Source organism: Panthera leo, chromosome E2, assembly GCF_018350215.1.
Source record: "Panthera leo isolate Ple1 chromosome E2, P.leo_Ple1_pat1.1, whole genome shotgun sequence".
In the NCBI taxonomy this organism is placed as follows: domain Eukaryota; kingdom Metazoa; phylum Chordata; class Mammalia; order Carnivora; family Felidae; genus Panthera; species Panthera leo.
In genome coordinates this window covers 1,554,086-1,579,813 of record NC_056693.1, presented here as the reverse complement: position 1 = coordinate 1,579,813, position 25,728 = coordinate 1,554,086, and the positions used below count along the sequence as shown (strand labels likewise).

Below are 25,728 nucleotides of genomic sequence, written 5' to 3'. Positions count from 1 at the left end.
TCCCATGCAGCACTCAGAGTAATCTTTTTGCAACATGAATCAGATGACATCAATACTTTACTTAAAACCCTGCCATAACTACCCATTTCACAGCGGGGATTTGCTTGTCTATTCTTGATGCTCTAAATTTGGGGCCTTGCTCATGGCAGGCAGGCGGCCTCCTCCCAGGATAACCAGTCCTCAGAGGTAGCAAACTACCGGTGTGGACTTGCCTTTCATATGCAAATTAGACAATACAAAGACACTAAGGGGAACCACCTCCTCCTTCTGGCTCTTTCACTTCAGGAAACAGTATTCTGTGCGGATCATCCCAGATCCTGGGACCAGACAAATCAGGACAGCCCTCCTGCTCTAAAGCCTGCTAATAGTATTCAAACTAGCCAATCCTAAGCTGTCTCCCCTGCCCTGCCTTGCCTTTCCTTTGTGCAAAATACAAAAGCTCGGAACCACATTTTGTCCTCCACTTCTGCCTCCTGACCCGTCCTGGTCTCCAGGAGACCCTGAGTCATGTGCCCTGCATCCTGAGCCTATGGATCTGTAGGAATAAACTTCCTTCATGATAATCATTTTCAGGTCTGTGTATGCTACTGCACGAGATCAACCAGTCCCTGGGTACATTCTAGAGCACGCAGGAAGTGTATTCCAACCTCCTGTGTGGTCCAAGGCACCGCAGTGTCTCCATTTCTCTCTCTGGCTCCTCTCCTCTCACTCGAACCCCTGCAGGTGCAGCTCTGGCCACATTCTTGCCCCTCTTCAGGCTCCCAGGGCTCTCCCCCTTCAGTTTCCTTGTCGTAGGTGTTCTCTGTGTGACACCCTGTTTCTTCAGATAAGGACTCCTTCCGTCCTCAGAGTCTGTGCTTAGACAATGAATGTCTCATTAGACTTGTCCCAACCATGTTACTTAGTGCTGCAAAACTGCTTTCATTCTACTCTCCCACGATTTCGCATCCGCTCTACACTTTCCTGTTTCCACAGCACTCCCCCCGTCCAACCTATATTGTGTAGGTTTTTCATTGTTCTTGTTTTTAAACTATTGGTTGTTACGATGAAAGATCCTCTAGAACAGGAATGCATTATTTTTTGGTATATATGTGTCCCCATTGTGTAGGGCAGTGCCTGTCCAAAAAATGGGCACTCAATAAATATTGATCAAATATATGTCTATATATATATATATTTCCAAATCGTTATGAGGGACAAGAGAGAGAGAAGAGTGATGTTGGGGTGGAGGACTAATTTAAAATTGAGAGATATGGAGAAACCTCTGTGAGGAGGTAATGGTTGACATGAACTGAGTCTCATCACCCTGGACCATCTGTCTACAATCCAGGTGTGAGTGACTCAACACTATATCCTTCACAGCATTTTGCAAAGTGCCTTCTCTCAGCTTCTCTTGGAAGTATCTGTAGAGCAAATGTTGAGTGGATTTTACCATTAGGCTACTAAATGCTCCTGGTCCCTTGGCACCATTGTTAGGACTATTGGTTGTTGATCTACTCGTTCCCTTTCTATGCTCCCAGGAACTAGCCTGTGACTCACAGGGAACTGTAGTCCCTGGGTAAGAGTCATTGTTTGAGAGTAAGATATGTTTGTGTTTCTGGGGCACCTAGCTGGCTCAGTCAGTTAAGCGTCCAACTTCAGCTCAGGTCATGATCTCGCAGTTTGTGAGTTCAAGCCCCACATTGGGCTCCGCCGACAGCTCAGAGCCTGGAGCCTGCTTTGGATTCTGTGTCTCCCTCTCTCTCTGTCCCTCTCTCAAAAATAAATAAACATTGGGGAAAAAAAGATACGTTTGTGCTCCTGGTTTCAAGAGAACAGGAGAGATTCTACAAGGAATGGAAGGAAGAGCCGACTGGAGTGGACACCTGTTAGAGGACTATTCCCCCTAAAATGACAGGGGACGAACACGAAGCGGATTACAGAATTCCAGGGTCATGGCACATAACACATTCCTGGCCAGGAAAAAGCTGGGAGTTGGTGAGTTTTTTCACTGACAGAGAGCTACAGAGACCATTCACGGGGTTCAAGGACAGAGTTCCAGAACTGCTTTCAGCAAAGTTCTGGGGGAAATTGCTCTACAGCCTGAACCAAAAGTATTCAAGCTTCTTGGGTTCCTATGTTGTTGGATATTTGTTCTTCCCCAGGCTGGCTACTCCCAAATTTCTCTTCCCAGGTTCTCTGCTTCCCCAGAGCAAAATGACTGAGTGAGCACTCTTGAACTGGGAGTGGGGACAATGTCCCACTTCTGTCTGACACCCCCATTTGAGGTGGGGTGAGTGGGAAGTAGCCTCAAGTCTTTTCAGCTGCCGTCTCGGAGTGTGGAAATCCTTCCATTCGGCTGGCACAAAAATGAGAGTGGACCAGTATTCTCAGAAGCATGGTGCCCAAGGCGGAACCTCCAGCCCAGAAGCGGCGTCCTGCTAAAAGAGACCTCTGGGGACCATACTGGCCAGGAACTTCACCTTAACAACAAGTAGCTGGGGGCAGGATGAGAGATGCTGACCTCCTGGCCCTCCTGGAAGATAACTCTCCGAGTGGGAGCTGGGAGTGAGGGATCCCTGCGCTCTCATCTGCACCACCGTAGTGGATTTTCTATCTCCCTGAACTGGGAAGGTTGAAGGAGATTAAATGTCTCAGTTCAAAAACCGCAGACTCGCACTCTTTTTACAGAATTACAGATCATCTTGAACAAATGTTCTTCATTCGTTGTATAACCTTGTTGTTGTACATCCATTTCCAGAGATATTAAATCTTGTATGTTTTGGTTTTTGTTCGCTTAAATTTTTTCCACCAGTTTCACTAGGGAATGAGTCCACATAACTACTCCTGTTGTCAAGCTAGAAGTCCCTCCTTGCTCTTTTTTATTTTTAAATTTTTAAATTTTTATTTTTAAATAATTTTAGATTTACTGTAAAGTGGCAAGTATGTATTTCCCATTCTATGTAACTTCCACCCCAGCTTCACCTCATGTATTATGCAGATATATGGTACATTTGTCAAAGCTAAGAAATTGACATTGATAGAACATTGTTTACAAATTATTTGGATTTTACCATTTTTTTCCCTCCACTAATGTCCTTGTGTTGCAAGATCCCATTCCAGGACACCAGGTTGCACTTAATCAAGTTACTTTGTTACACTTGTTTTTCATGATCCCAACACTTTTGATGAGTTTTCATTGGACATTTTATACAATGTTCCTCAATTCGCACTTATCTGATTTTTTTATGAGTAAAGTGGTGAGTCTGGGGGAAGGACATCACAGTAGTGAACAGTTTTGTTGCATCATACTATGTGGTACATGGTGTCAACAGGACATCACTAATGCTGCTAACCTTGCTCACTCGGTAAGGGTGGTGTCTACCCATTTCCTCTGCTGTCAACTTACTCTTTTCTTCTTTTCATCCTTAGTCACTAAGTCCAGCCAATTCAAGGGAATCAAACTCCACCATCTGAAATAAGGCTATCTATATGTTACTCAGAATTCTGTAGGAAGGTTTCTCTTATCTCCCTGTACCCATTTATGTAAGAGCACTACTAATTCTTGTTTCTTCAAAAAACAAATAAACATAAGTACTTACAAGAAATATGTGTGTTGGGGTGCCGGGGTAGCTCAGTCGGTTAAGTCTCTGGCTGGATTTCGGCTCAGGTCACGATCTCTTGGTTCATGAGATCAAGCCCCACACTGGGCTAACAGCACAGAGGGTGCTTGGGATTCTCTCTCTCTCTTTCTGCCCCTCCCTTGCTTGCTCTGTCTCTCTCTCTCTCAAAAGTAAACAAACATTTAAAAAGAAAGAAATCTGTGTGTTGTGATTCCCTTTTTTACACATGGGGGAAAAATAATGTGGAGGTCTACTCCTTGGTGATGTGTTTAGTAATTGTGACAGAACAGCAGGGTCAAATACACACCCTGTTTCCATTTTTATAACTGTGTGTATATTCATTGGAAGCTGCGTTTTATTTTCTCACCTTGTCACAAGAAAACACACACACACACACACACACACACACACACACACACAAATAAGTAACCAACGATGACTTTTAAGTTTTTTGTAATATATTCTCGAAGGATTGTTAGGATTCCTAACATGACTGTTGGTTTCTTGTCTGCACCTATTTAATGCTGGGTTGGTTCTGGGTTCGCCCCTGCCCATTCCTTTCTCTATTCTCAGGCTTTTCTTGAGACTGGAGATAACCCTGTTCGCTAACAACTCCCGAATTTGCAGATCCATGCACGACCCCTGGGCCAGCGATGAGACACAGGTCAAAGTGGCGGTGCTCGACCCCTGCGTCCACCTCCGGCCTCGCTCACCAGCTGGCGTCAAGGCCCCACAGCACGTGCAGCTGGTGCTGGACAGAGCCCGCGAGGGGCCAGGGGATGCGCATGCGCCGCGTGGGAGGGAGGGCTTCTGGCGTCTGCGTCCTGGCGCTCGCTACTCTTAAGGCTTGTGTGCCCGGCTCCCTCCAGGAGGATCGCGAGGAAGTGAGGAGCACGGGGAAGTCCCGAGCTGAGCCGAAGACCTCGGTCCCCGACGTGTCACGTGCCCCGACCCCGGGCGGACGTCCCGGCCCCCGGAGCCTCGATTTCCCCGGGCACGTGAAGGACCGCTTCGCGCCCGTCCCTCGGCCCCACTGTGAAGATGCAGGTCTGAGGCGGTACTCGGCCTCGCGCACTCTTCCACTGGAGGAGACAGGCTCGGGAAGCTCCCCACCGCCGCTGCTTTCAGGGACAAAACCACAATTCCCAGAAGGCTGTACACCGCGTGTCCGCGCGCGCTGGGCCAATGACAGCTCAGGACAGGGGCGTTTCCTGCGGCCCGCCCCGGCGGGGGCGGGACTTCCTGCTCCGTGGAGGCGAACGTCATCCGCCGGTGCCGGGTGGGTAGTACCGGTCTGTGCGGCTTCGAGCAGTGGTGGGCAGGGCGCCTTTATGAGGCGCGAGCGGAGAAGGCGGTGTGGAGCGTGGGTCTTACCTCCGTGTCCTTGTACGAGCCTGATACCCGCCCCTCATTCTCTATAACGGGGTGTCACGTGAGCGCCTGCTGTCCCTGCAGCCCTGGGCCTCGAGCGCGCTTCACAGCGGGGAAACTGAGGCTGGGAGTGAGACCGTCAGCCGAGCTCGCCCCGCTCTGGGGCCCCTCGGCCGCCACCCCCTCCCCGGGCCCCGCTCTGTGCACAGGGTCCCACGATGGCGGCGGCGTGGATGGCCCCTGCACGGGTGAGTGGACGACGCTGTGGGTATTGCAGCCTGTCTGCTGCGGAGAGGGCTCCTGGGCAGCCGGAGGCTAGGAAGCCGTTCGCTTGCCTTTTCTCCCTGTCGTTTGTGTACAGCGCGCGTCGCTAGCTTGTCGTTTTATTGTCCGTAGTCCTGCGGCAGTGCCGGAGTTCCGACAAGTGTTTGGTCAGTGCCGGGAAGGTGAAAGTGATGCTTCCTTCCGCGGGCGTCCGTCACTCACAGATCCAGCCCGCCCCGGGACCTGCAGGTGCCCACCCGGCCCTCCCGCCGACCTCCTCGACCTTGCCTTCTTACCCGGGGGCGCGGTTCTCCGGACACACCAGCCTGACCATGCTGAGTTCATCCCCCAGCCCTTGTCCTTGCCCTGCCCTGTGCCCGCGATTCTGCCCCTTTGACTCTGGCGGGAGGGAGGGGGGGTCTTCCTCTCACATCCTTCTGGCCTCTGCTCAGATGTCACGCATTTGGACAGAACTGTCCCAGCAGTTCAGGCCGAAGTGGCCCCTTCCCTGCTTGACCATCATCTGGCATTTTTGTGTAGGAAACCTGGCAAAATTAAATAAGGGTTCCTGGTTGAATATGTCTGGGATGTTGTGGGAGCAAAGAGAAAACAGTGGCAGAAGAACCATAATCGCTGGCCTTGGTTAATTTTTGCTGTGGGTTGAAGGGCAGACCTAACATTTCACCTCTTTTAATCCTCACCTCCTCTGAGTTAAGTTCTGTTAGTATTGCTGTTTTGCGTGAAAACAACTTGAGGCTTAGAGAGTTCAGTTATTTGCCCAAATTCACTGCAGCTCTTTTTTCTTTTTAATGTTTTACTTATGTTTGAGAGAGAGAGTGCGAGCCAGGGAGGGGCAGAGAGGGGGACAGAGGATCCGAAGTGGGCTCCGTGCTGACAGCAGCAAGCCAGATGTGGGGCTCAAACTCACAAACCTTGAGATCATGACCTGAGTTGAAGTCAGACACTCAACCGGCAGACACCCAGGTGCCCCTCCCTGCTGCTCTTAAGTAGCAGAAACAATCAGTGTGTCAGCCACCACAGCCTGTATTTGTACCCCCTTCTGTACCAAACGCATATAGGGATACCTGGCAGTGACACGGAAACATTGCAAGCCAAGCAGGCTTCCTTGGAGTAGGCAGTTTGGGCAGAAGGTGGGAATATGGCATTTCAGCAGGTGGAAGCGTGTGGACAAAACAAGGTATATTTGTTTCAGGAGTCCCCAGAAGACCTGTGTGATTTCCGTGGCCCCCCGCCCCCAGCTGTCGAGACCTACCTGGGAGGGCCAGCCTCTGTGATCATTTGCTGACTGTTCCGTCGTACACTCTGCCAGGACAGACAGATGTAAATCGGAGGCTGTTCTCATGGCCGCAGCCTGCTTGCATCGTCCTCAGCAGCTTCCGTTCTCCGGGCCTGAAGTAGTCTTTCCTCAGGGATGGGTGCCGCGAGGACCCAGGCAGGCGGGTTTGAGTTCCGGCAGAGTCGCCAAAGGAAAGGAAAGAAGACTCCAGTAGGAAAAGGAAACAATGGCTCATTGTGGATTCTCCCTGGCAGTCTGAGGAGCAGAAGGCGTTGGCACCTGATCCGGGCCCTGCCCCTTCCCAAGCAGGTGCCACCACCTCAGGTGACTGTCCTGTAAGGTGGCTGATGATGAGCTCGCTCCTCTGCCCTTGTCCACAGAAATTATGTTCAGTGTTTGCCGAAATGACTGTGACTGGGGATTTATGTGAAATGCTTCACATCTGCATTAACTGCTTTGCTAATGGAGGAGTGTCAAGATTGTGCAGTTAGACCATAGACCAGAGGGACCTCAGTTCAAATCCTGCCTCTGCTCATACCACATGTAAACTTAGGGCCCTGACTGGCGTGAGGGTGATAATGATACGACCTCAGGCTGTGGTCAGTCGTCCAGTGCTGCTTTTACGAATATCTTTTTTTCATTAATTTTCAAAACTGCTACCACCGAGTGATAATTACTGTATTGACCCAGGAATTGAGGCTCCCAAGTTCACATGCCAGGCAAGTGTTGATTTTAAGAGGATTCACACCTCAGGAGTATGACTTTTGTTCCCTTTAAGGAGACAGGCAGAGCGTCTGCGCGAGGCAGGCACACTGTGGAGACCAGTGAGTCTCGGGGATTATTCTGTAACTATCATTGCTGCTGTTTTCAGTGCTCTCTCCCATTCATCTGGCGTCTCGGAGCCCTTGCCATGCTGTGTCTCGCAGTCCACACAGGAAGGTCCTGACCTTGCGTCATTCTCCCTGGGCTCCCACGTGGGAGGCTCCTGGCTCCCGCGCTGCTGTAATCAAGGCAAAGCAGCATCTCGGAGTCCTTGAGGCCAGCACAGAGCTCAACCCTCAGCGGCCGTTTGGTCTCTCTGCTCCCTTGCCACCAAGAGAGATGGGCTCTGGTTCCCGTCAGTAGCCCTAGGACAAACACAGCTGCCTCTATTTGACTTTTCAGATGCTGGTGACCTTCGATGATGTGGCCGTGACTTTTACCCAGGAGGAGTGGGGGCAGCTGGACCCGGCCCAGAGGACCCTGTACCAGGAGGTGATGCTGGAAACCTGCAGGCTCCTGGTCTCTCTGGGTGAGGCCTCCCTCCTCCTGCCGTGTGGGAGACCCATCACCTCCTTCCCTCCACTCTCTGGCTCCAGGCCTGGCTGGTCGAGAAGGCCTCTGTAGCCTGCCTCCCTCCTCCCCACAGCTTCGGTGATTTTCTAGACTCCCCTCTTCCTGCCTGCTCTTCTGTGTGGGAGGGAGGGTGAGGCGAGAACATAGTTGGCTTTTGGTCACAGCCAAAGAAGGGTGTGTTGGGAGGAAATGGGGGTGTCTCACGGAACCCACAGGAAGGAATGCCCGCTGCGCCCCTTGAGGGACTGATCCAGCAACTTCGAGAAGCACGATTATGCCCTGGCTTCCGGGGCTTTCGTCCTGACCTCTCCGTGGGTCTGCCTGTGTCTCTGTTTTTTCACAGTGTTTTTTTCTGCCACAGCTGTTTGGCAGCAGGAAGCAGTCACCCAGTCCTTGCGGTGTGAGGCCCCATGTTCCGTGTCTCTACTCTTCTTGTATGCGGATACTGTTCCTCTTCATTCGTTTAATTCTCCCGACATGCCATCTTCGGCAAGTGAGGAAAATAGGGCCACTGCAACGAGTCCCTCTAAAGCTTAATCTGTTCAATTTAAAAGACCCCTCTTCGTTGCGAAAGGTTCTTTCTTTTGTGAAATGTTGAGGAGAATAGATGCCGTTTATGTCTGTGCAAGCGTCCCTATTTGACCACACGACTGAGTGGGAGTCCCAATTTTTTGTTTTTAGTGGTTCCTGAAGCGCTGTCTAGCGTCATCAAGTCTGTCTCTCTCTCTGGCCCGTGTTTCCTGAGGATTGAGGCCTCCTGCTCACATCCCCCTGTCACTGTTTCAGCCTCCTTGGGCTGAGGTTGCTGGCCCCACACGGCTGCTTCCTTCTTCGTATAGTGCTTAGGAGACCAGGGTCTGGTGCCAGACCCTTACTGTTCAGTCCCCGCTCTGTGGCTTATGAGCTCTGTGTTTCTGGACCGGGTACTGAACCGCTCTGTGCCTCGTGATCTCAGCTAAAATGAAGTAATATAGCACCTCTGCTTCACAGGGCTGTCGTGAAGGTCAAATGGCTCAGAACAGTGTCTGGTGATATCTTGCGATGCGCGGCTTTAGCGATTGTGACCCTCGCTGCCACCAGTACTGTTCTCATGTCATCATCGTTCTCATTGTCTGGTCTTCACCCTCATACTTGGACTCAGCATCTTCTGGAACAGTGTTGTATAGCTTTGTAGTCAAAGAGGCCAGATGCCAGACACGACTACACAGACCCTGATCCATCTTGGCTCAGCCATTTACCAGTTCCACGGTTTCAGCAAATCTGCCTGATCTCGGTTTCTTCATCTATAAATGGTGCCAGTCACAGTGTTTACTTCGTGTGGAGGCTGTAAGGAAATCCTAAATTAGAATTTTTTATGTTCGCTGGAAGAACAACAGAATCCTTTGCTTAGGACCTAAAAAAGACTTCGCTCAGTGAAGACAGTTTTGAGTGAAAAGCCTCAATATTTTATTTTATCTTTTTGTGAAGTTTATTCATTTATTTTGAGAAAGAGAGAGAACACAGGAGGGGCAGAGAGGGAGGGAGAGAGAGAGAATCCTAAGCAGGTTCCACCCCGTCAGCATGGAGCCCGACGTGGAGCTCAAACTCATGAATGGTGAGATCATGACCTGAGCCGAAATCAAGAGTCAGACATCCAACTGACTGAGCCACCCAGGGACCCAAGGCTCAATATTTTAAATGTCATTTATTTTCTAAGTTAGTACATAAATTTAATTCTATGTTTTAAGAACATACTGCATTTAAATTGCTTGGCACAGTCCCTTGGGATATGGTTGCATCCTATAAATATTAGTGTTTTGTTTTGTTTTTAAGTTTATTTTTGAGAGAGTTGGGGAGGGGCAGAGAGAGGGAGGGAGAGAGAATCCCAAGCAGGCTTCACACTGTCAGCATGGAGCACGATTTGGGGCTCAAACTTGAAAACCGTGAGATCATGACCTGAGCCAAAATCCAGAGTCAGACACTTAACTGACTGAGCCACCCAGGTGCCCCTAGTTGTTGTTTTTTTTTTTTTTTTTGAAGACTTTTTAGGGGCGCCTGGGTGGCTCAGTCAGTTAAACGTCCGACTTTGGCTCAGGTCACGATCTCGCGGTCCGTGAGTTCGAGCCCCGCGTCGGGCTCTGGGCTGACGGCTCGGAGCCTGGAGCCTGCTTCCGATTCTGTGTCTCCCTCTCTCTCTGCCCCTCCCCCATTTATGCTCTGTCTCTCTCTGTCTCAAAAATAAATAAACGTTAAAAAAAAAAAAAGACTTTTTAAAGAGCAATTTCAGGTTCATAGCAAAATTGAGAGATTCCCCATAAACCCCCTTCCTCCACACCTGCACAGCCTCCCACATTATCAACATTTCTCCCAGAGTGGTGCTTTTGTTACAGTCAGTGAACCTACACTGACCTCATAGTCCCCGAAAGTCCATAGTTTACATTAGGGGTCACTCCTTGTGTTGTGCATTCTGTGGGTTTGGACAAATGTGTAATGACACGTTTCCATCATTATAGTATCATGCAGAGTATTTTCACTGTGCTAAAAATCCTCTTTGCTCTGCCTATTCGTCCCTTCTCCTGCTCCCCTTCATTAACCCCTGATCTTTTTACTATCCCCATTTGTGTTTTCCAGAATGTCTTGTAGTTGGAATCATACAGTATGTAGCCTTTTCAGATTGACTTCTTTCATTTAGTAATGTGCATTTAAGGTTTCTCAGTGTCTTTCTATGGCTTGATAGCTCATTTATTTTTAGTGCTGCATACTCCATTTTCTAGATGTACCACAGTGTATCCATTTACCTGCTGGAGAAAGTCTCAGTTGCTTCCAAATTTTGGCAATTAACTATAAAGCTGTTGTAAATATCCATGTATAAGCTTTTATGTGGACTTTTGGGTAAATAAGGATCTTATGGTAAAGTTATGTGTACCTTTTTTTTGTCTTATTACATTTTCTTGTCACATTACCTAATACTTCCAGTATTTTTGTAGATGTTTATCAAGTTGAGGAAATTTCCCTCCATTCCGCTTTTGCTTAGAGTTCTTTTTTTTTCTTACGTATTTTTTTAAATTTATTTTTTCATTTCGAGAGAAAGAGAGAGAGAGCACGAGTGGGGGAGAGAGACAGAGAATCCCAAGCAGCCTCTGTGTTGTCAGCACAGAGCCAGATGCAGGGCTCGATCCCACTAACTGAGATCATGATCTGAACCAAAGTCAGGAGTCAGACATTTAACCAGCTGAGTCACACAGGCTCCCCAGAGGTTTTTTGTTTTTTTTTTAACTCTGAAACATGAATGGATGTTGGATTTTATCAAATGCTTTTCTGCATTATCAATATGATTGTTTGATTTTTCTTCTTTAGCCTGTTGCTGTGATGGATTATGTTAATTAATTTTTAAATTTTGAGTCATGTTTGTATATCTGGGATAAATCCCACTTGGTTGTGATATATCATCTCTTTATACACTGTTGGGTTTGATTTGTTAATATTTTGTGGAGGATTTTTTTTTTTTTTTTTTTTTTTTTTTTTAAATTTTTTTTTTCAACGTTTTTTATTTATTTTTGGGACAGAGAGAGACAGAGCATGAACGGGGGAGGGGCAGAGAGAGAGGGAGACACAGAATCGGAAACAGGCTCCAGGCTCCGAGCCATCAGCCCAGAGCCTGACGCGGGGCTCGAACTCACGGACCGCGAGATCGTGACCTGGCTGAAGTCGGACGCTTAACCGACTGCGCCACCCAGGCGCCCCAAGGATTTTTTTTTTTCATCTATGTTCATGAGACATATTGTGTATACTTTTCTGTGATGTCTTTATTTGATATTAGGTAATGCTGGCCTTACATATTGAATTAGGAAATATTCCCTCTGCTTCTGTCTCTGGGAGAGATTGTAGGGAATTGGTATAATTTCTTCTTTCAGGTTTTGGTAGAAGTCACCAGTGAACCCAACTGGGCCTCGTGCTTTGTTTTTTGGAAGGTTATTAACTTTTGATTCAATTTCCTTAATAGATATACACCTACTCGGATTGTCTGTTTCTTCTTGTGTGAGTTTTAGCACATTGTGTCAAGTGATTAGTGCATTCATCTCAGTTATTGAATTTGTGAGCATAGAGTGGTTGATGGTATTCTTTTAAAGTCCTTTAAAAAAATTTTTTTTTCATGTTTGTTTATTTTTGAGAGACAGAGACAGAGCATAAGCAGGGGAGGGACAGGGAGAGAGGGAGACACAGAATCTGAAGCAGGCTCCAGGCTCCAAGCTGTTAGCAGAGCCCAATGTGGGGCTCGAACTCACAAAGCACAAGATCATGATCTGAACTAAAGTCAGATGCTTAACTAACTGAGCCACCCAGGCACCCCTTTTAATATCCTATTAATGTCCATAGGATCTGTAATTTGTGTTCTCTCTCATTTTTTTTTTTTTTTCAGTTAGCCTGGCTAGAGGCTTATCCATTTTAATGATCTTTTTAAAGAACCAGATTTTTGTTTTGTTGATTTTTCTGTTTTCTGTTTTCTTTTTTCAAAATTTTTTTTTAACGTTTATTTATTTTTGAGACAGAGAGAGACAGAGCATGAACGGGGGAGGGGCAGAGAGAGAGGGAGACAAAGAATCTGAAACAGGCTCCAGGCTCTGAGCCATCAGCACAGAGCCCGACGTGGGGCTGGAACTCACGGACCGTGAGATCGTGACCTGAGCTGAAGTCTGACGCTTAACCGACTGAGCCACCCAGGCGCCCCTCTGTTTTCTGTTTTCAGTTTCATTAATTTCCGCTCTAATTCTTATTTCTTTTGTAGTGTTTACTTAGCACTTTATTTGTTCTTCTAGTCTCCTAAGGTGGAAATTTATATAATTAACTTTAGATCTTTCTTTAAAAAAGATATTTCTGTGTTATAAATTTACTGCTAAGCACTGCATTGCTGCGTTCCACAATTTTGCTAAGTTGTATTTTTTATTTTTTTATGTTTATTTGGTTTGAAGTTTTTTGTTGTTTTTTTTCTTCAGTAATCTCTACACTCAACATGGGGCTCAAATTCATGACCCCAAGATCAAGAGTCACATGCTCTTACAACTGAGCCACAGAGGCATCCTCTATTTTGGTTTTCATTTAGTTCAAAATATTTTTTACTTTCTTGAGATTGCTTCTTAGACCCACATGTTATTTAAAAATGTGCTGTTTAATCTTTACCTATTTGGGGATTTTCCAGTTATCTTTCTATTATTAATTTCTAGTTAATTACTTTGTGGTTTGAGAGCAGACATTATATGATTTCTGTTCTTTTTAAATTTTGGTTAAGGTGTGTTTTATGGCCCACAATATGATCTGTTATGGTGAATGTCCCATGTGAGAGAAGAATGTGTATTCTGTTTTGGGATGCCATAGTCTACAGATGTCAGTTATATCCAGGTAATTGATGGGATTGTTCAGTTCAACTATGGCATTATTAATTGTCTGCCTGTTGGATCTGTCCATTACTTTTTTTTTTTTTTTTAAGTTTATGTATTATTTACTTTGGGAGAGAGACAGCGGGGCAGAGAGAGAGGGAGAGAGAGAGAATCTCAAGCAGGCTTCACACTGGCAACGCAGAGCCTGACATGGGGCTCAAAATCATGAAACTGCGAGATCATGACCTGAGCAGAAACCAAGAGTCGGACGCTCAACCAACTAAGTCACCCAGGCGCCCCGGATCTGTCCATTTCTGGTAGAGGAGTAGTGTAGTCTCCAACTTTGATAGGGGATTCATCTATTTCTCCTTGTCATCCTGTCAGTTTTTGCCTCATATAGTTTGATGGCAGACACATACAGATTAAGGAATTTTATGTCTTCTTTTTATTTAAAAAAAAATTTTTTTTTCAACGTTTATTTTATTTTTGGGACAGAGAGAGACAGAGCATGAACGGGGGAGGGACAGAGAGAGAGGGAGACACAGAATCGGAAACAGGCTCCAGGCTCCGAGCCATCAGCCCAGAGCCCGACGCGGGGCTCGAACTCACGGACCGTGAGATCGTGACCTGGCTGAAGTCGGACGCTTAACTGACTGCGCCACCCAGGTGCCCCGAGTCTTCTTAGCAAACTAACCCGTTTATCATTACATAATGCTTTCTTCATCCCTGGTAATTTTCCTTGCTTTGAGGTCTGCCTTGTCTGAAATTAATACAGGTCTGCCTGCTTTCTTTTGACTAGTGTTAGCGTATTCTGATAACGTATTAGTATATTTTCCTCCATCCGTTTACTTTCAACATGTATCTTTTTATTTACAGTGGGTTTTTTATAGACGATCTATAGTTGGGTCTTATTTTTTTATCCATTCTGACCATCTCTGTCTTATAATTGGAGCATTTAGAAAAAAAAAAAAAAACAGACGTTCCAAGTGATATTGATACAGAGGGGTTAATATTTACCATATTTGTCACTGTATTCTATTTGTTGTCCTTGTTCCTGTATTTGCATTCTAGTCTTTCTGCCTGGAATAACCTGTCTCTCTGCTCAGAGTACCCAGCCACTCTGCCTACCTGACTGTCTATGATCAGAGATGCCACTGGGGAAATGAACCTGCTAGGTGGGGTGCCATCATCCTGGGAAGTGTTTAAAATCTCCTGATGCCCAAGCCTCACCCCAGATATTTTGTGTAAATTAGGCAGTGGTAGCAGCGAAGCTCACCAGGTATTGGCTGACGCACAGGGAGGTCGAGGCCCCTGACTGGATTAATTAGAAAGCACCTTCAGGAAATAGGTCTAAACAGCGTTGCGATTCTACAGGATGGGGATCAAAGGGAATTGGTGCATTCTGTGGAGCCGATGCTAATGTCTACAGTCTTTGGGGCCCAATGACAGTGTTTTATGCAGCTGGTTTCCAGGACACATCATTTTATTTGCATGGATGGGAGCAGCTTCATTCTGAGGCCTTCTCCAAATTCTGATGTCCCAGTCTAGATTTATTTCTTCTCACCAGAATCTCCACGTCCTCTTTCTTTCTCCGTAAACAGGCTGTCCTCTACCCAAACCAGAGCAGATCTACCCACTGGAGCGGAGCCCAGAGTTATGGACACTGCAGAGAGGCCTCTCCTCTAGCAACTGCCCAGGTGGGTGCCAACAGCTGGCCAGGTGGGGGTCCTGGCAGCTTGTAGACGGCAGAGTAGACTGTCCCTGGAGTTTGTGGAAGTTTTACTGTTGTGGCCTCTCTCAAGGCTTACGATGCACGGAGCCTTGTAACCTGAGGTGTTTCCACCCGTTCCCGGCACCCCATCACAATGTCCAGCACTCCTGGGGAGGTGTGGGGCCTATTAAGTAAGAAGTCCAGGCTCTTGGCTCTGGTTGCTTGGGCTTAAAAACTAGCTGTGACATGCCACAACCCTGTGGCCGCAAGAAAGGTGCGTCATCTCACAGTGCCTTCATGTCAGTTCAGCCACTGTAACCCAGCTGCTCTAACAGGTGTATTCCAGAATCTTGGGGGCTCAGCATACGAAAAGTACTTTTCTCACCGAAGGACTGTGTGGGTCCACCTGCAGCTGTGTGCCACACAGTTACTCAGGCACCCAGCTACCTCCTGTCATCAACATGAGACTTTCAGGTTGTCCTGCCACCTTCCGGCTAGCAGAAGGGAAATCAGATAAGGGAGGTGTCATACCCACTATTTCTCCTCACATTCGATCTGGCTGCACTTCGGTGCCTGGCTCTGGGAAATGAGGCTGAACTGTGTGTCCGTGGAGAGCAGCCAATGGTTTGGTGAGTGTAGTCTGCTCCTGAAAACTGCTAGCAATAATAGTTTCTGTATCACTGGATTGTTTGAGGACGTACCGGATTGCATGTGACGCTGGTTCACACTGGCCCTGACCTACAGGGCACGAATGGCTCAGCAAAGGTAAGCTGTTAGTGCCACTTACGTCACAGTATGAGTCCTCGTGAATAATGATAGTAGTTCAAGTTGCCTTCTGAAGTGCAAGGAGACTAGCTGTCCTCTGCGTCTCACCCTTTCCCACCTTCTCCACCATTCTCCAAGGGTCCGTTAGACACTCAGAAGCACTCCCGGGCTCCATATCTTAGCACCCCTCCTGTTCGCTTAAGCTTCAAGGTAACACTTCACCAACACCTCACCTTCTCTTCCCCAATGTGGGCCGCTGAGGCCCTCGGGACATCAGGTGTGCTGACTGGTGCCACCGCAGAGCCAGGCTCTCCCCTCTCGTGGTCCCTTGGTCTATTCAGCCCTTCAGAGTCTGTTCCACACCTTCACCCTTGTCCCCGGTCTCACGTCTGCGAATGTGCAAAAGACACTTCAGCTCACCATGCCTGAGAGGGAGCTCGTGATTTTTCCCTCTCCTCCCACCTCCCGTGCAGGTCAGAAGGCTGGGTGCCACTTTAAGTCACTCCTCGACCCTTCCGTCTCCACCAGCCCCCACATCCAGACATCCTGTCCATTTCACGCACGCGTCTCCACTGCCTCCCCTGCTACCCCTGACCTGTCCCCACACACCTAAGTCCAGCCGGTCTCCCTGCGTCTGCTGCATGCCTCTGATCTGTGCTGCCTCCCACACTGGCCCCCCCAGCCGCTTGGACCTTGTTCTAGACCTTCGCCGGCCCCCCCACCCACCAGTGATGTCTCAGCACATTTTCATGGTGAAAGTCGTCTGTGTTCTTCTGTTGCTTGATCTCCAACCCTTATACATGGATAGAAATCTCTGTGTGAACCTCCCCATCCTGCCCCCTCGTGGAGCTCGACCTTAGTTCCTGCACTAAGTCCTGATCACACCTTTTTAGGGCACTTGCTTCTTCACGTATTTTCTGCCTCTTCAACTTTATCTAATCTCTGCTCAACATAAAAATATGCTCGGTTGCCTCACACTTAGGGAAAGTAAATTACAAAGGCTTATGCCTCTCCCATGTCTGCACACTGGCATCAACTCCACTTTCCCTGTATAACCAATCTTGGAAAAGTTGTCTCATTCTTTTTTTTTTTTAATGTTCATTCATTTTTTTGAGAGAGAGAGAGAGAAACAGAGCACGAGCGGGGGAAGGGGCAGAGAGAGAGGGAGACACAGAGTCTGAAGCAGACTCCAGGCTTTGAGCTGTCAGCACAGAGCCTGACATGGGGCTCGAACCCATGAACAGTGAGATCGTGACCTGAGCCAAAGTCGGATGCTTAACCAACTGAGCCACCCAGGTGCCCCAAAGTTGTCTCATTCTTCCGAGAGATGTCTACATTTTTGTTCCATACCTCCCATTAATGATTATTTTCTTGAACTTTTTGAATGAGATATAACTCATATGCTGTGTTGCTTAAAAGCCTTAAGAGGTCAGCTTGACGAATCTTTGTATACGTATAAACCCACATCACCACCGTTACGCTAATATATACCACAGTGCCCCTGATCTGTGGTTTCGCTTTCTGCGGTTTCAGTTACCCGTGGGCAACCACGGTCCAAAAGCAGGTGATGGTCCTTCTGATATATCAGCAGAAGGTCAATAGTAGCCTAATGCTGTGTCACACGCCTGCGTCATTCACCTCCCTTCGTCTCCTCATGTGGGCGTTTTATCATCTCACAGCACCACAAGAAGGGTGAGTGGCGTACAATAAGATATTTTCGGATAGAGACCACATTTGTGTAACTTTTATTCCAGCGTTCGTTAAAATTGTTGTATTTTATTATTAGTTTTTTTTGTTAATCTCTTATGTGCCAAATGTATAAATTAAACTTTAGGTATGTATGTACAGGGACAAAACATAGTATATACAGGATTGATACTACCCGTCATTTCAGGGACCCACGGGGGGTCTTGGTACAAATCCCCCGCAGATAAGGGGGGCCACTGTAGAATATCTCCAGCACCTTGTCGGGGTCTCATGCCCTCGACAGCCCCTTCCGTGAGGTAGCCCCTGTTTAGACCATCAGCATAGATTTATTTTGAGTGTTGAACCCACTGTGTGCTGTCGGTATATCTGTCTCTTGATCATCATTATGTCTGTGAGATTCTTTTCATGTGGTTGCATATAGTTGGAGTTTTTCACAGTCGATACAGCGTGATGTCTCATTGTGTGAAAAACTGCCGTTTATTTATCCCCTCCCCTCTTGACAGGCATTGCTGTTGTTTTCAACTTCCTGCTGCCGAGGATATTCTTGTCATGTGTTTCGGTGCCGAGAGGCACTGATTTCTGTGAGGAACGGACTCTGGTATGTTTCTGGGTCAGTTTGGCTCAATTGGAAACTGCCAGGCAGTTCGGCAGAATGGTGTCCCCTTTCACGTTCCCGCCATTCGCGTATGAAAGTGCCGACATTGTCCTCTTCGCTCTTTGAGGCCCCGTGGGGGGTTCCTCTGAACCACAGCACGGGAAAATGTTCCTTAGGAAAATATTCCTTACACGGTCACTGCTTTGCTCCCAGTTTCCAAATACGGCAGCGACCATCAGGATAATGGGTAACGGCCCGCAGTTTACTGAACGCCCCACAGGGGCCGGCATTGTGCCCGGCGTTTTACAGGTCTTGTCTCAATTCAGCCTTCAGGGCGGCCTTTGAGGCAGAAGCTGAGCCTGTCAGTGCTTTAGACGAGATTGAGATGGGAGCAGCTAAGTAACTTGTGCCATATCTGCTCACTTGGTGCAGGCAGGACGTGAGCCAGGATGTGGGCCAGGCGTTCCGGTTCCAGAGCAGACACTTAAACTCCGTACCGTGTGAGCATGTCGTATGGCACGCGTTTCTGATTGTGTCGTGGGCATCCGGCCTTCTTGGGGTCTCTGCCCCTGATCTCCCGGGACCTATCTTGTCTCCTTACTCTGGTGGCCTCTTTAATGTTGGCTCATCACGCCTCTCATGGACCGTGCTCCCCCCACCCCCAAGTGGGGAAGGGACAGAGAGAGAGGGGGACAGAGATCTAAAGCAGGCTCTGTGCTGATAGCAGAGGGCCCAGTGCAGGGCTCGAACTCACAAACAAGACATGACCTGGGCCCAAGTCAGACACTTAACTGACTGAGCCACCCGGGTGACCCATGGACCGTTCTTTTTATTCTTCAATACCCTCCAGGGTTAATATGTATGTACATTCTTACACTGTCAGTTTACATACGTCCTAATTAGGTCCCAGATGTATGTTAGGGGACTAACTCATGATAAACAATTAGAGCTAACGGGGGTTACATTTTGCTCAGTGTCTGGCACCAGACTGAACATGGTCCACATAGCAAACATGGCAAATGCAGGATTTCACTCCATCGTCATGGAGTCCTATAGTCCAGGCTCTTTTTTTAGCTTTATTCTTGAGAAGACAAAATGAGGGCTGAAGGAATTTGAGTGCCTTGGGAGGTACCACGGAGCTAATACTGAGTTCCTGTGGGGCTTGGGCCTAGGGTTTCTGTGGTCCAAGACCATGATCTTTTTTTTTTTTTTTTTAATGTTTGTTTATTTTTGAGAGAGAGACAGAGCATGAGCAGTGGTGGGGGGGGGGGCAGAGAGAGAGAGAGAGAGGGAGACACAGAATCCTAAGTAGGCTCCAGGCTCTGAGCTGTCAGCACACAGCCCAATGCAGGGCTTGAACCCACGAACTGAGATCATGACCTGAGCCGAACAAAGTCAGATGCCCAACCGACTGAGCCACCCAGGCGCCCCCCCAAGACCATGATCTTAACCGTAATACTGCTGTGATCTCTAACTTTTGTTAAAGTGGACCTCAGGTACAAATTGCAATTAATCCTAAACCTTGGCTTATGACACACTGTCCTCACTGATTCATGAATGACCTTGATTAATTGATGTATTACCCAAGGTATTTGCTCATTCATTTCTTTTTGAAAATAACGTACTTAACATCACTGAACTGAAGAACGAGAACATTGCTCACACCTGCTGTCTAGGCGGTCTGCACTGCTGTAACGAGAATGCCACAGACTGGCAGCTTTAACAACAAACGTTTGTTATCCACGGTTCTGGAGGCCGGAAGTCTAAGATCCGGGTGCTGGCAGATCTGATGTGTGGTGAGGGCCCTCTTCCTGGTTTGCAGATGGCGGTCTCTCTGTCCTCACACGGCAGACGCTCTTGTGTCTCCCCTTGCGAGGACACAAATCCCGTGTCGGGGGCTGTACTCTCACAGGCCCCTCTCTGGCGTGCTGCACTCCTTGAGTCTCAGAACACTCTGCCTTTGTTCATTCTGTTAACTGAGGCCGAAATGGTGTTCCCACTCTCTCTGTCCGGCAGCTTCTAGCTCTCCCTGTGCGGGAAGCTTCCCTGACCTCTTCCTGGCTGCTGCATGGGCTGCCTCAGGTGCTTCTATCCTGGCCTCTTATAGCACCTGCAGACGTTCTTGCTTGGAGCAAACCCAGCACACACGCGACATTCCTGTCTGCCCGTCCCTAGTCTCCAGACACTCTGTCCCCCATCGGTTCTCTCCCTCTGGATTTCCTCTCAAAGGTTTCAAGAGTTCAGAATCCAAAAAGAAAGAAATTGTAAACGGGGTTTCCGAGATTGGAAAACATGGGAGGTGCTGAGCCACTGTTTCCATTTTCTTATTCCCACTGAAATGGCAATTTTGCTTTTCTGTGTTCCCATCTCTAATAGGCCCTTCTGTGTATTGTATTCCCTTCAGGTGACAATATAAAACCTGAGACCACCGAGCCTTCCCCTTCTCACCTTGCCTTGTCTGAGGAAACCTCACCACGGGAGCAAATGACTTCACGAGCCCCAGGGTACTCCCAGCTTGGGCAAGGCAAGAGTCAGGATAGGCCATCAGAAATGCTGGAAGGCCAGTTGGAACCAGGAACAGACCCCCTGATGGAAAAGCTCCCTGGAAACATGAAGCCCGAACATGATGGTTTAGGGACAGATGATCGTCTACACTCAAGGATTGTACAGGAGCTGATCCCTGCGGGACATGTCCTCCATGAACGTGACTCACGGGGACCACCGAAAGATCCCTTGATTCGTGAAGGGAGACGTCCCTATAAGTGTGCGGAATGCGGGAAAGCGTTTACCAAGAACTGCTTTCTTGTTCGACACGAGCAGGTTCACACTGGAGTGAAGCCCTATGAATGCACCGAGTGCGGGAAAACTTTTAGCAAGAGCACACACCTCCTCCAGCACCACATGATCCACACGGGGGAGAGGCCCTACGAGTGCATGGAGTGCGGGAAGGCCTTCAACCGCAGGTCGCACCTCACGAGGCACCAGCGGATTCACACTGGGGAGAAGCCTTATAAGTGCAGCGAGTGTGGAAAGGCCTTCACCCACCGCTCCAATTTAGTCTTGCATAACAGGAGCCACACTGGAGAGAAACCCTTTGTGTGCAAAGAATGTGGAAAAGCCTTCCGAGATAAGACAGGTTTCCTTCGACACTACATCATCCACACAGGAGAGAAGCCCTTCGAGTGCCTGGAGTGCGGGAAGGCCTTCAACCGCCGCTCACACCTCACGTGGCACCAGCAGATTCACAGTGGAGTGAGACCCTTTGAATGCAACGAATGTGGGAAAGCCTTTTGCGACAGCACAGACCTCATTCAGCACTATGTCATCCACACGGGGGAGAAGCCCTACAAGTGCCTGGAGTGTGGGAAGGCCTTCTACCGCCGGTCACACCTCAAGCAGCACCAGCGGAGTCACACCGGCGAGAAGCCCTACGTGTGCGGTGAGTGCGGAAAGGCCTTCACCCACTGCTCCACTTTCATCTTGCACAAAAGGGCCCACACCGGAGAAAAACCCTACGAGTGCAAAGAATGTGGGAAAGCCTTTAGCAATCGGTCAGACCTCATCCGACACTTCAGCATCCACACTGAGGAGAAGCCCTACGAGTGCATGGAGTGCGGGAAGGCCTTCAACCGCCGCTCATACCTCACGAGGCACCAGCGGATTCACAGTGGAGAGAAGCCCTATGAGTGCGTGCAGTGTGGCAAAGCCTTTTGCCAGAGGGCAAACCTCATTCGACACGCCATCATCCACGCCGGGGAGAAGCCCTATGAGTGCAGTGAGTGTGGAAAGGCCTTCACCTACTGCTACACTTTCATCTTGCACAAAAGGGCCCACATTGGAGAAAAACCTTTTGAGTGCAAAGAATGTAGGAAAGCCTTTAGCACTAGGAAGGACCTCATCCGACACTTCAGCATCCACACCGGGGAGAAGCCCTTCGAGTGCTCTGAGTGCGGGAAGGCCTTCAACCGCCGCTCGGGGCTCACGAGGCACCAGCGGATTCACAGTGGAGAGAAGCCCTATGAGTGCATGGAGTGTGGGAAATGCTTCTGCTGGAGCACCAACCTCATCCGACACGCCGTCATCCACACCGGGGAGAAGCCCTATAAGTGCAGCGAGTGCGGCAAGGCCTTCAGTCGCAGCTCCTCCCTCACTCAGCATCAGAGGATTCATACCGGGAGACACCCCGTCAGGGGCAGCGCAGCAGAAGTGGGGAGACCCTTCGCGAGCGGGCAGTCCTCGGTCACCCTCTAAGCGCTCCACAGGGGAAAGACTTTTGAATGTAGCCACCGAGGAAACCTCTTACTCAGAATCCGATCGTTCATACCAAAGAGAAACCCTTCTGTTGGAGGATATCGGTTGTCATCTGAGGAGTCATACTGGGAGTTCACCCAGCCTAGAGCCTTATTCTACATCTGAGAACTCCTCCAAGAGCATGATCCAGTCATTCTCGTGCACTTAGCATGACCATTGGCCCCATCTTCTCAGTTTACGCTGCAAAATTATCTCAGGGATATTTAAACAAAGGAGGAGGAGATACAAGAGAAACACAAGCACAGTTTCTTTCATATTTCTGTGACAAGCCTATGGCAGTTTCTTGTTCCTTATCTTATTTGGAGGGGGGGGGGGGTGGTGTTTCAGAGATCAGAGAGCCTTGTCCCCTTTGCCTTGTGTATACCTTCACTGCTGTCCATTGTCAGGACAGTTGGGACAGTTGAGGGTGTGTGGAAAACCTTTATTTTTTTTATGTTTATGTTTATGATTTTTCACACTCACAGATGGCTTTATTCAGCCGTCGCCCATAGGACAAGGTGCCTCCCAGACCCCACAGTCCCTTGAAAACCTTTATTGAAGGCCTTTGTCCTACAGCATCATCCCTACCTTTGAGTAGCATAAGTCTTAACAAGAAATATGAAAACTTGAGTTATGAAAGACTCACATTTCAGGAGATAAAAATGTACATATGAATGGGCCCACTGTAGCACATTCTTAAGACTTTGATTTTTTAAAAAGCAAAAAATTTTTTTCAGGTATACTTAACCATCTGTTTATACGTGCTCTTGATCTACTTGTCTGTTGTTTTTTTGTATTTTTCTGTACGACGAGGATGGCAGTGTAGCTGCGTTACCTTCTCAGATGAATCCTCTGATTGTGGTTCCTGAGCTTCTCCAATCCTATTTAGAGAGGCTTCTCCCGAGTCCACCTCACTTGTTTTCTATGGGTCGAATTAGAGCCAAAACAAAAGAAAACACATAGCTAAATTAAGCTAAAAAAATAAAGAGCAACTCCGAAAAGCAGAGAGAAAGAATCCCATTTTTAATCCTACGAAAGGTGGGTGAGGATTCACTGTTGAGGAAATTGACTAGAATATTAGCAGATGAAATGGGCATGTGCACATGCAGGGGTGTGTGAGTTTCACTGTTGTTTCCATGGCCTTGGTTTCCAGTGTAGTAAGTAACTACCTTTATCAGCGTCTTTTGGAATTCCTTCTTTGTTTTTTTGTGGGTTTTTTTGTTTTGTTTTGTTTTGCTTTGCTTTGCTTTGACCTACCTGTGATAGTATTACCTCACATTAAGAAATATGCTGTACAGAAAGATGTAAAAATAATCACGCATTCACTTTGAACCCTCCTCAGGGCCTCCTAAATCACCACAGGTGTACTTTTGTATTGCCGTCATAGACCAAGCCATTTTTGTTACATTGATTCATGGCATTATTGTGAAGGCACCTCTTAATCCTTTTCGGGTCATGTCTAAGAAGTCTTAAGGAAGCTCTCTGTCCTGAATACTTTCTCCTGTGTTTTCTCCTAAAAGTTTTGTCGTTTTTGCATATAAATCTCTGATCCATGTCAAGTTCATTTTTGTATTACCATGTGAGGTTTAGGTTGAGTTTCTTTCTTGTATTTTTGCTTAAGGATGTTCAGTTGACTGGCACCGTTGGTTGAAAACTACACTACAGTACTATGCCTCCACTGAATTATGTTTATTCCTTGATCAAAAACCTGTTGGGCATATTTATGTTGGTCTATTTCTGAGTCTCTGTGTTATCCCACTGATTTGTACATCTAAACCTCTGCCAGTACCAAACTATCTTGATTACTGCAGCTTTTAGTAAATCTTAAAATTGGGTGAAGTGATTTCTCCTTTATTCTTTTTTAAAATTGATTTAGCTTTCCATATCAAATGTTTTCCCTTGGCTTTCTGTAAACACTTTATCATGTGCTTGTCTGTATGTAGGAAACATCTTGCTGGGAATTTGATAGACACTACATTAGTCTATGGATCATTTCTGTGAGATTTGGCATCTTTATTATTTTGACTCTCACACCATGAACATGGTATGTCTCTTCATTTATTTAGATCTTTTTTGGTTTATTTCACTAGCGTTTTGTAATTTTCCACTTGTAAATCCTGAACATATTTTGTTAGATTTTTACTTTGGCACTTTTTTTGGAGTCACTGTATGTTATATGGAGGTTTTAATTCCAGTTTGTACATGAACATTACTGTTACAGAGAAATATGATTAATTTTGATATGTTGACCTTGCCTCCTGTGACCTTGCTGAATACTTATTCTAGCAGAATTTTGTGTAGATTCCTCAGGATTTTCTTCATAAACAATAATGTTATCAGCAAATTGCAAATATCTTTTGTCTTCTTCCCAATCTGTATCCCTTTCATTTCCTTTTCTGTCTTTATTGTACTAGCTAGAACTTGCAGTACAATGTCAAATAAAAGGGTGAAAGAGGACATACTTGCGTAGTTTGTAATGTTAAGAAGAAAGCATTCAGTGTTGATTATTAAATATGATGGCTGTGGGTTTTTTGTTGTTTTACTTTTTAAAAAATTTTAATTCCAGTGCAGTTAACAAACACCATTATATTGGGGCGCCTGGGTGGCTCAGTCAGTTGAGCGTCCAACTTCGCCTCAGGTCATGATCTCATGGCTTGTAAGTTCAAGCCCCACGTTGGGCTCTGTGTTGACACCTCAGAGCCTGGAGCCTGCTTCGGATTCTGCTTCACATCCCTCTCTCTGCCCCTAACCCACTCACATTCTGTCTCTGTCTCTCTCGAAAATAAATAAACATTAAAAAAAATTTAAAAAAAAAAACAAACAGCATTATATTAGTTTCAGGTGTACAATATAGTGACTCAGCATTTCCGTATATTACTCATTCCTGGAGATAAGTGTACTCTTAATCCCCTTCACCTAATACATCCTTCCCAACCACCTTCCCTCTGTTAACTATCTGTTTGTTGTCAATAATTAAGAGTCTGTTTTTTGGTTTGTCTCTTTTATATATATGTATATGCATATGTATATGTATACATATATATATATATAGGTGTTCTCTGTCTAGTTTGGAAAGACACCCTCTTAATTTACTAAGAGCTTTCATTGAAAGGGTATTGAATTTTGCCAAATGTTTTTTCTCCTTTGGCTGATGTGACCATGTAATTTTTCTTCTGTAGCCTGTTGATATGACAGATTGCTTTGACTGGTTTTGAATGTTGAACTGGCCTTGCCTCCTTGCTTCCTTGCAGTAAACTGCACCAGGTCATGGAATATAAATATAGTGTAGCAGCATTGTTTGCTAATCTTCTATTGGGGAATTTTGTGTCTAAAATCATAAGCATATTGGTGTATAATTTTTTTGTACTACTATCGGTGTCTGCAGATTACGTGCCTCCCAAAATGAACTAGGAAGTGTTCCTCCTCTTCTTTTCTTT

The 25,728-nt window shown here is 47.1% G+C and overlaps 2 protein-coding genes across 2 annotated transcripts; both read left to right on the top strand.

Annotated features, from left to right (window-relative positions):
• The first annotated feature begins 2,488 nt into the window (after positions 1-2,488).
• On the top strand, positions 2,489-5,753 carry LOC122208794. Its single transcript, XM_042920235.1, has 6 exons — positions 2,489-2,547; positions 4,230-4,350; positions 4,472-4,645; positions 4,795-5,221; positions 5,370-5,544; positions 5,690-5,753. Exons 1-6 carry the CDS (start codon positions 2,489-2,491, stop codon positions 5,751-5,753), a joined length of 1,020 nt encoding a protein of 339 aa, XP_042776169.1.
• Positions 5,421-24,866, top strand: LOC122207620 (zinc finger protein 543-like). Its single transcript, XM_042917697.1, has 5 exons — positions 5,421-5,486; positions 6,451-6,858; positions 7,699-7,825; positions 14,825-14,920; positions 20,406-24,866. Exons 2-5 carry the CDS (start codon positions 6,670-6,672, stop codon positions 22,250-22,252), a joined length of 2,259 nt encoding a protein of 752 aa, XP_042773631.1. The 5' UTR covers positions 5,421-5,486; positions 6,451-6,669; the 3' UTR covers positions 22,253-24,866.
• The last annotated feature ends 862 nt before the right edge of the window (positions 24,867-25,728 follow it).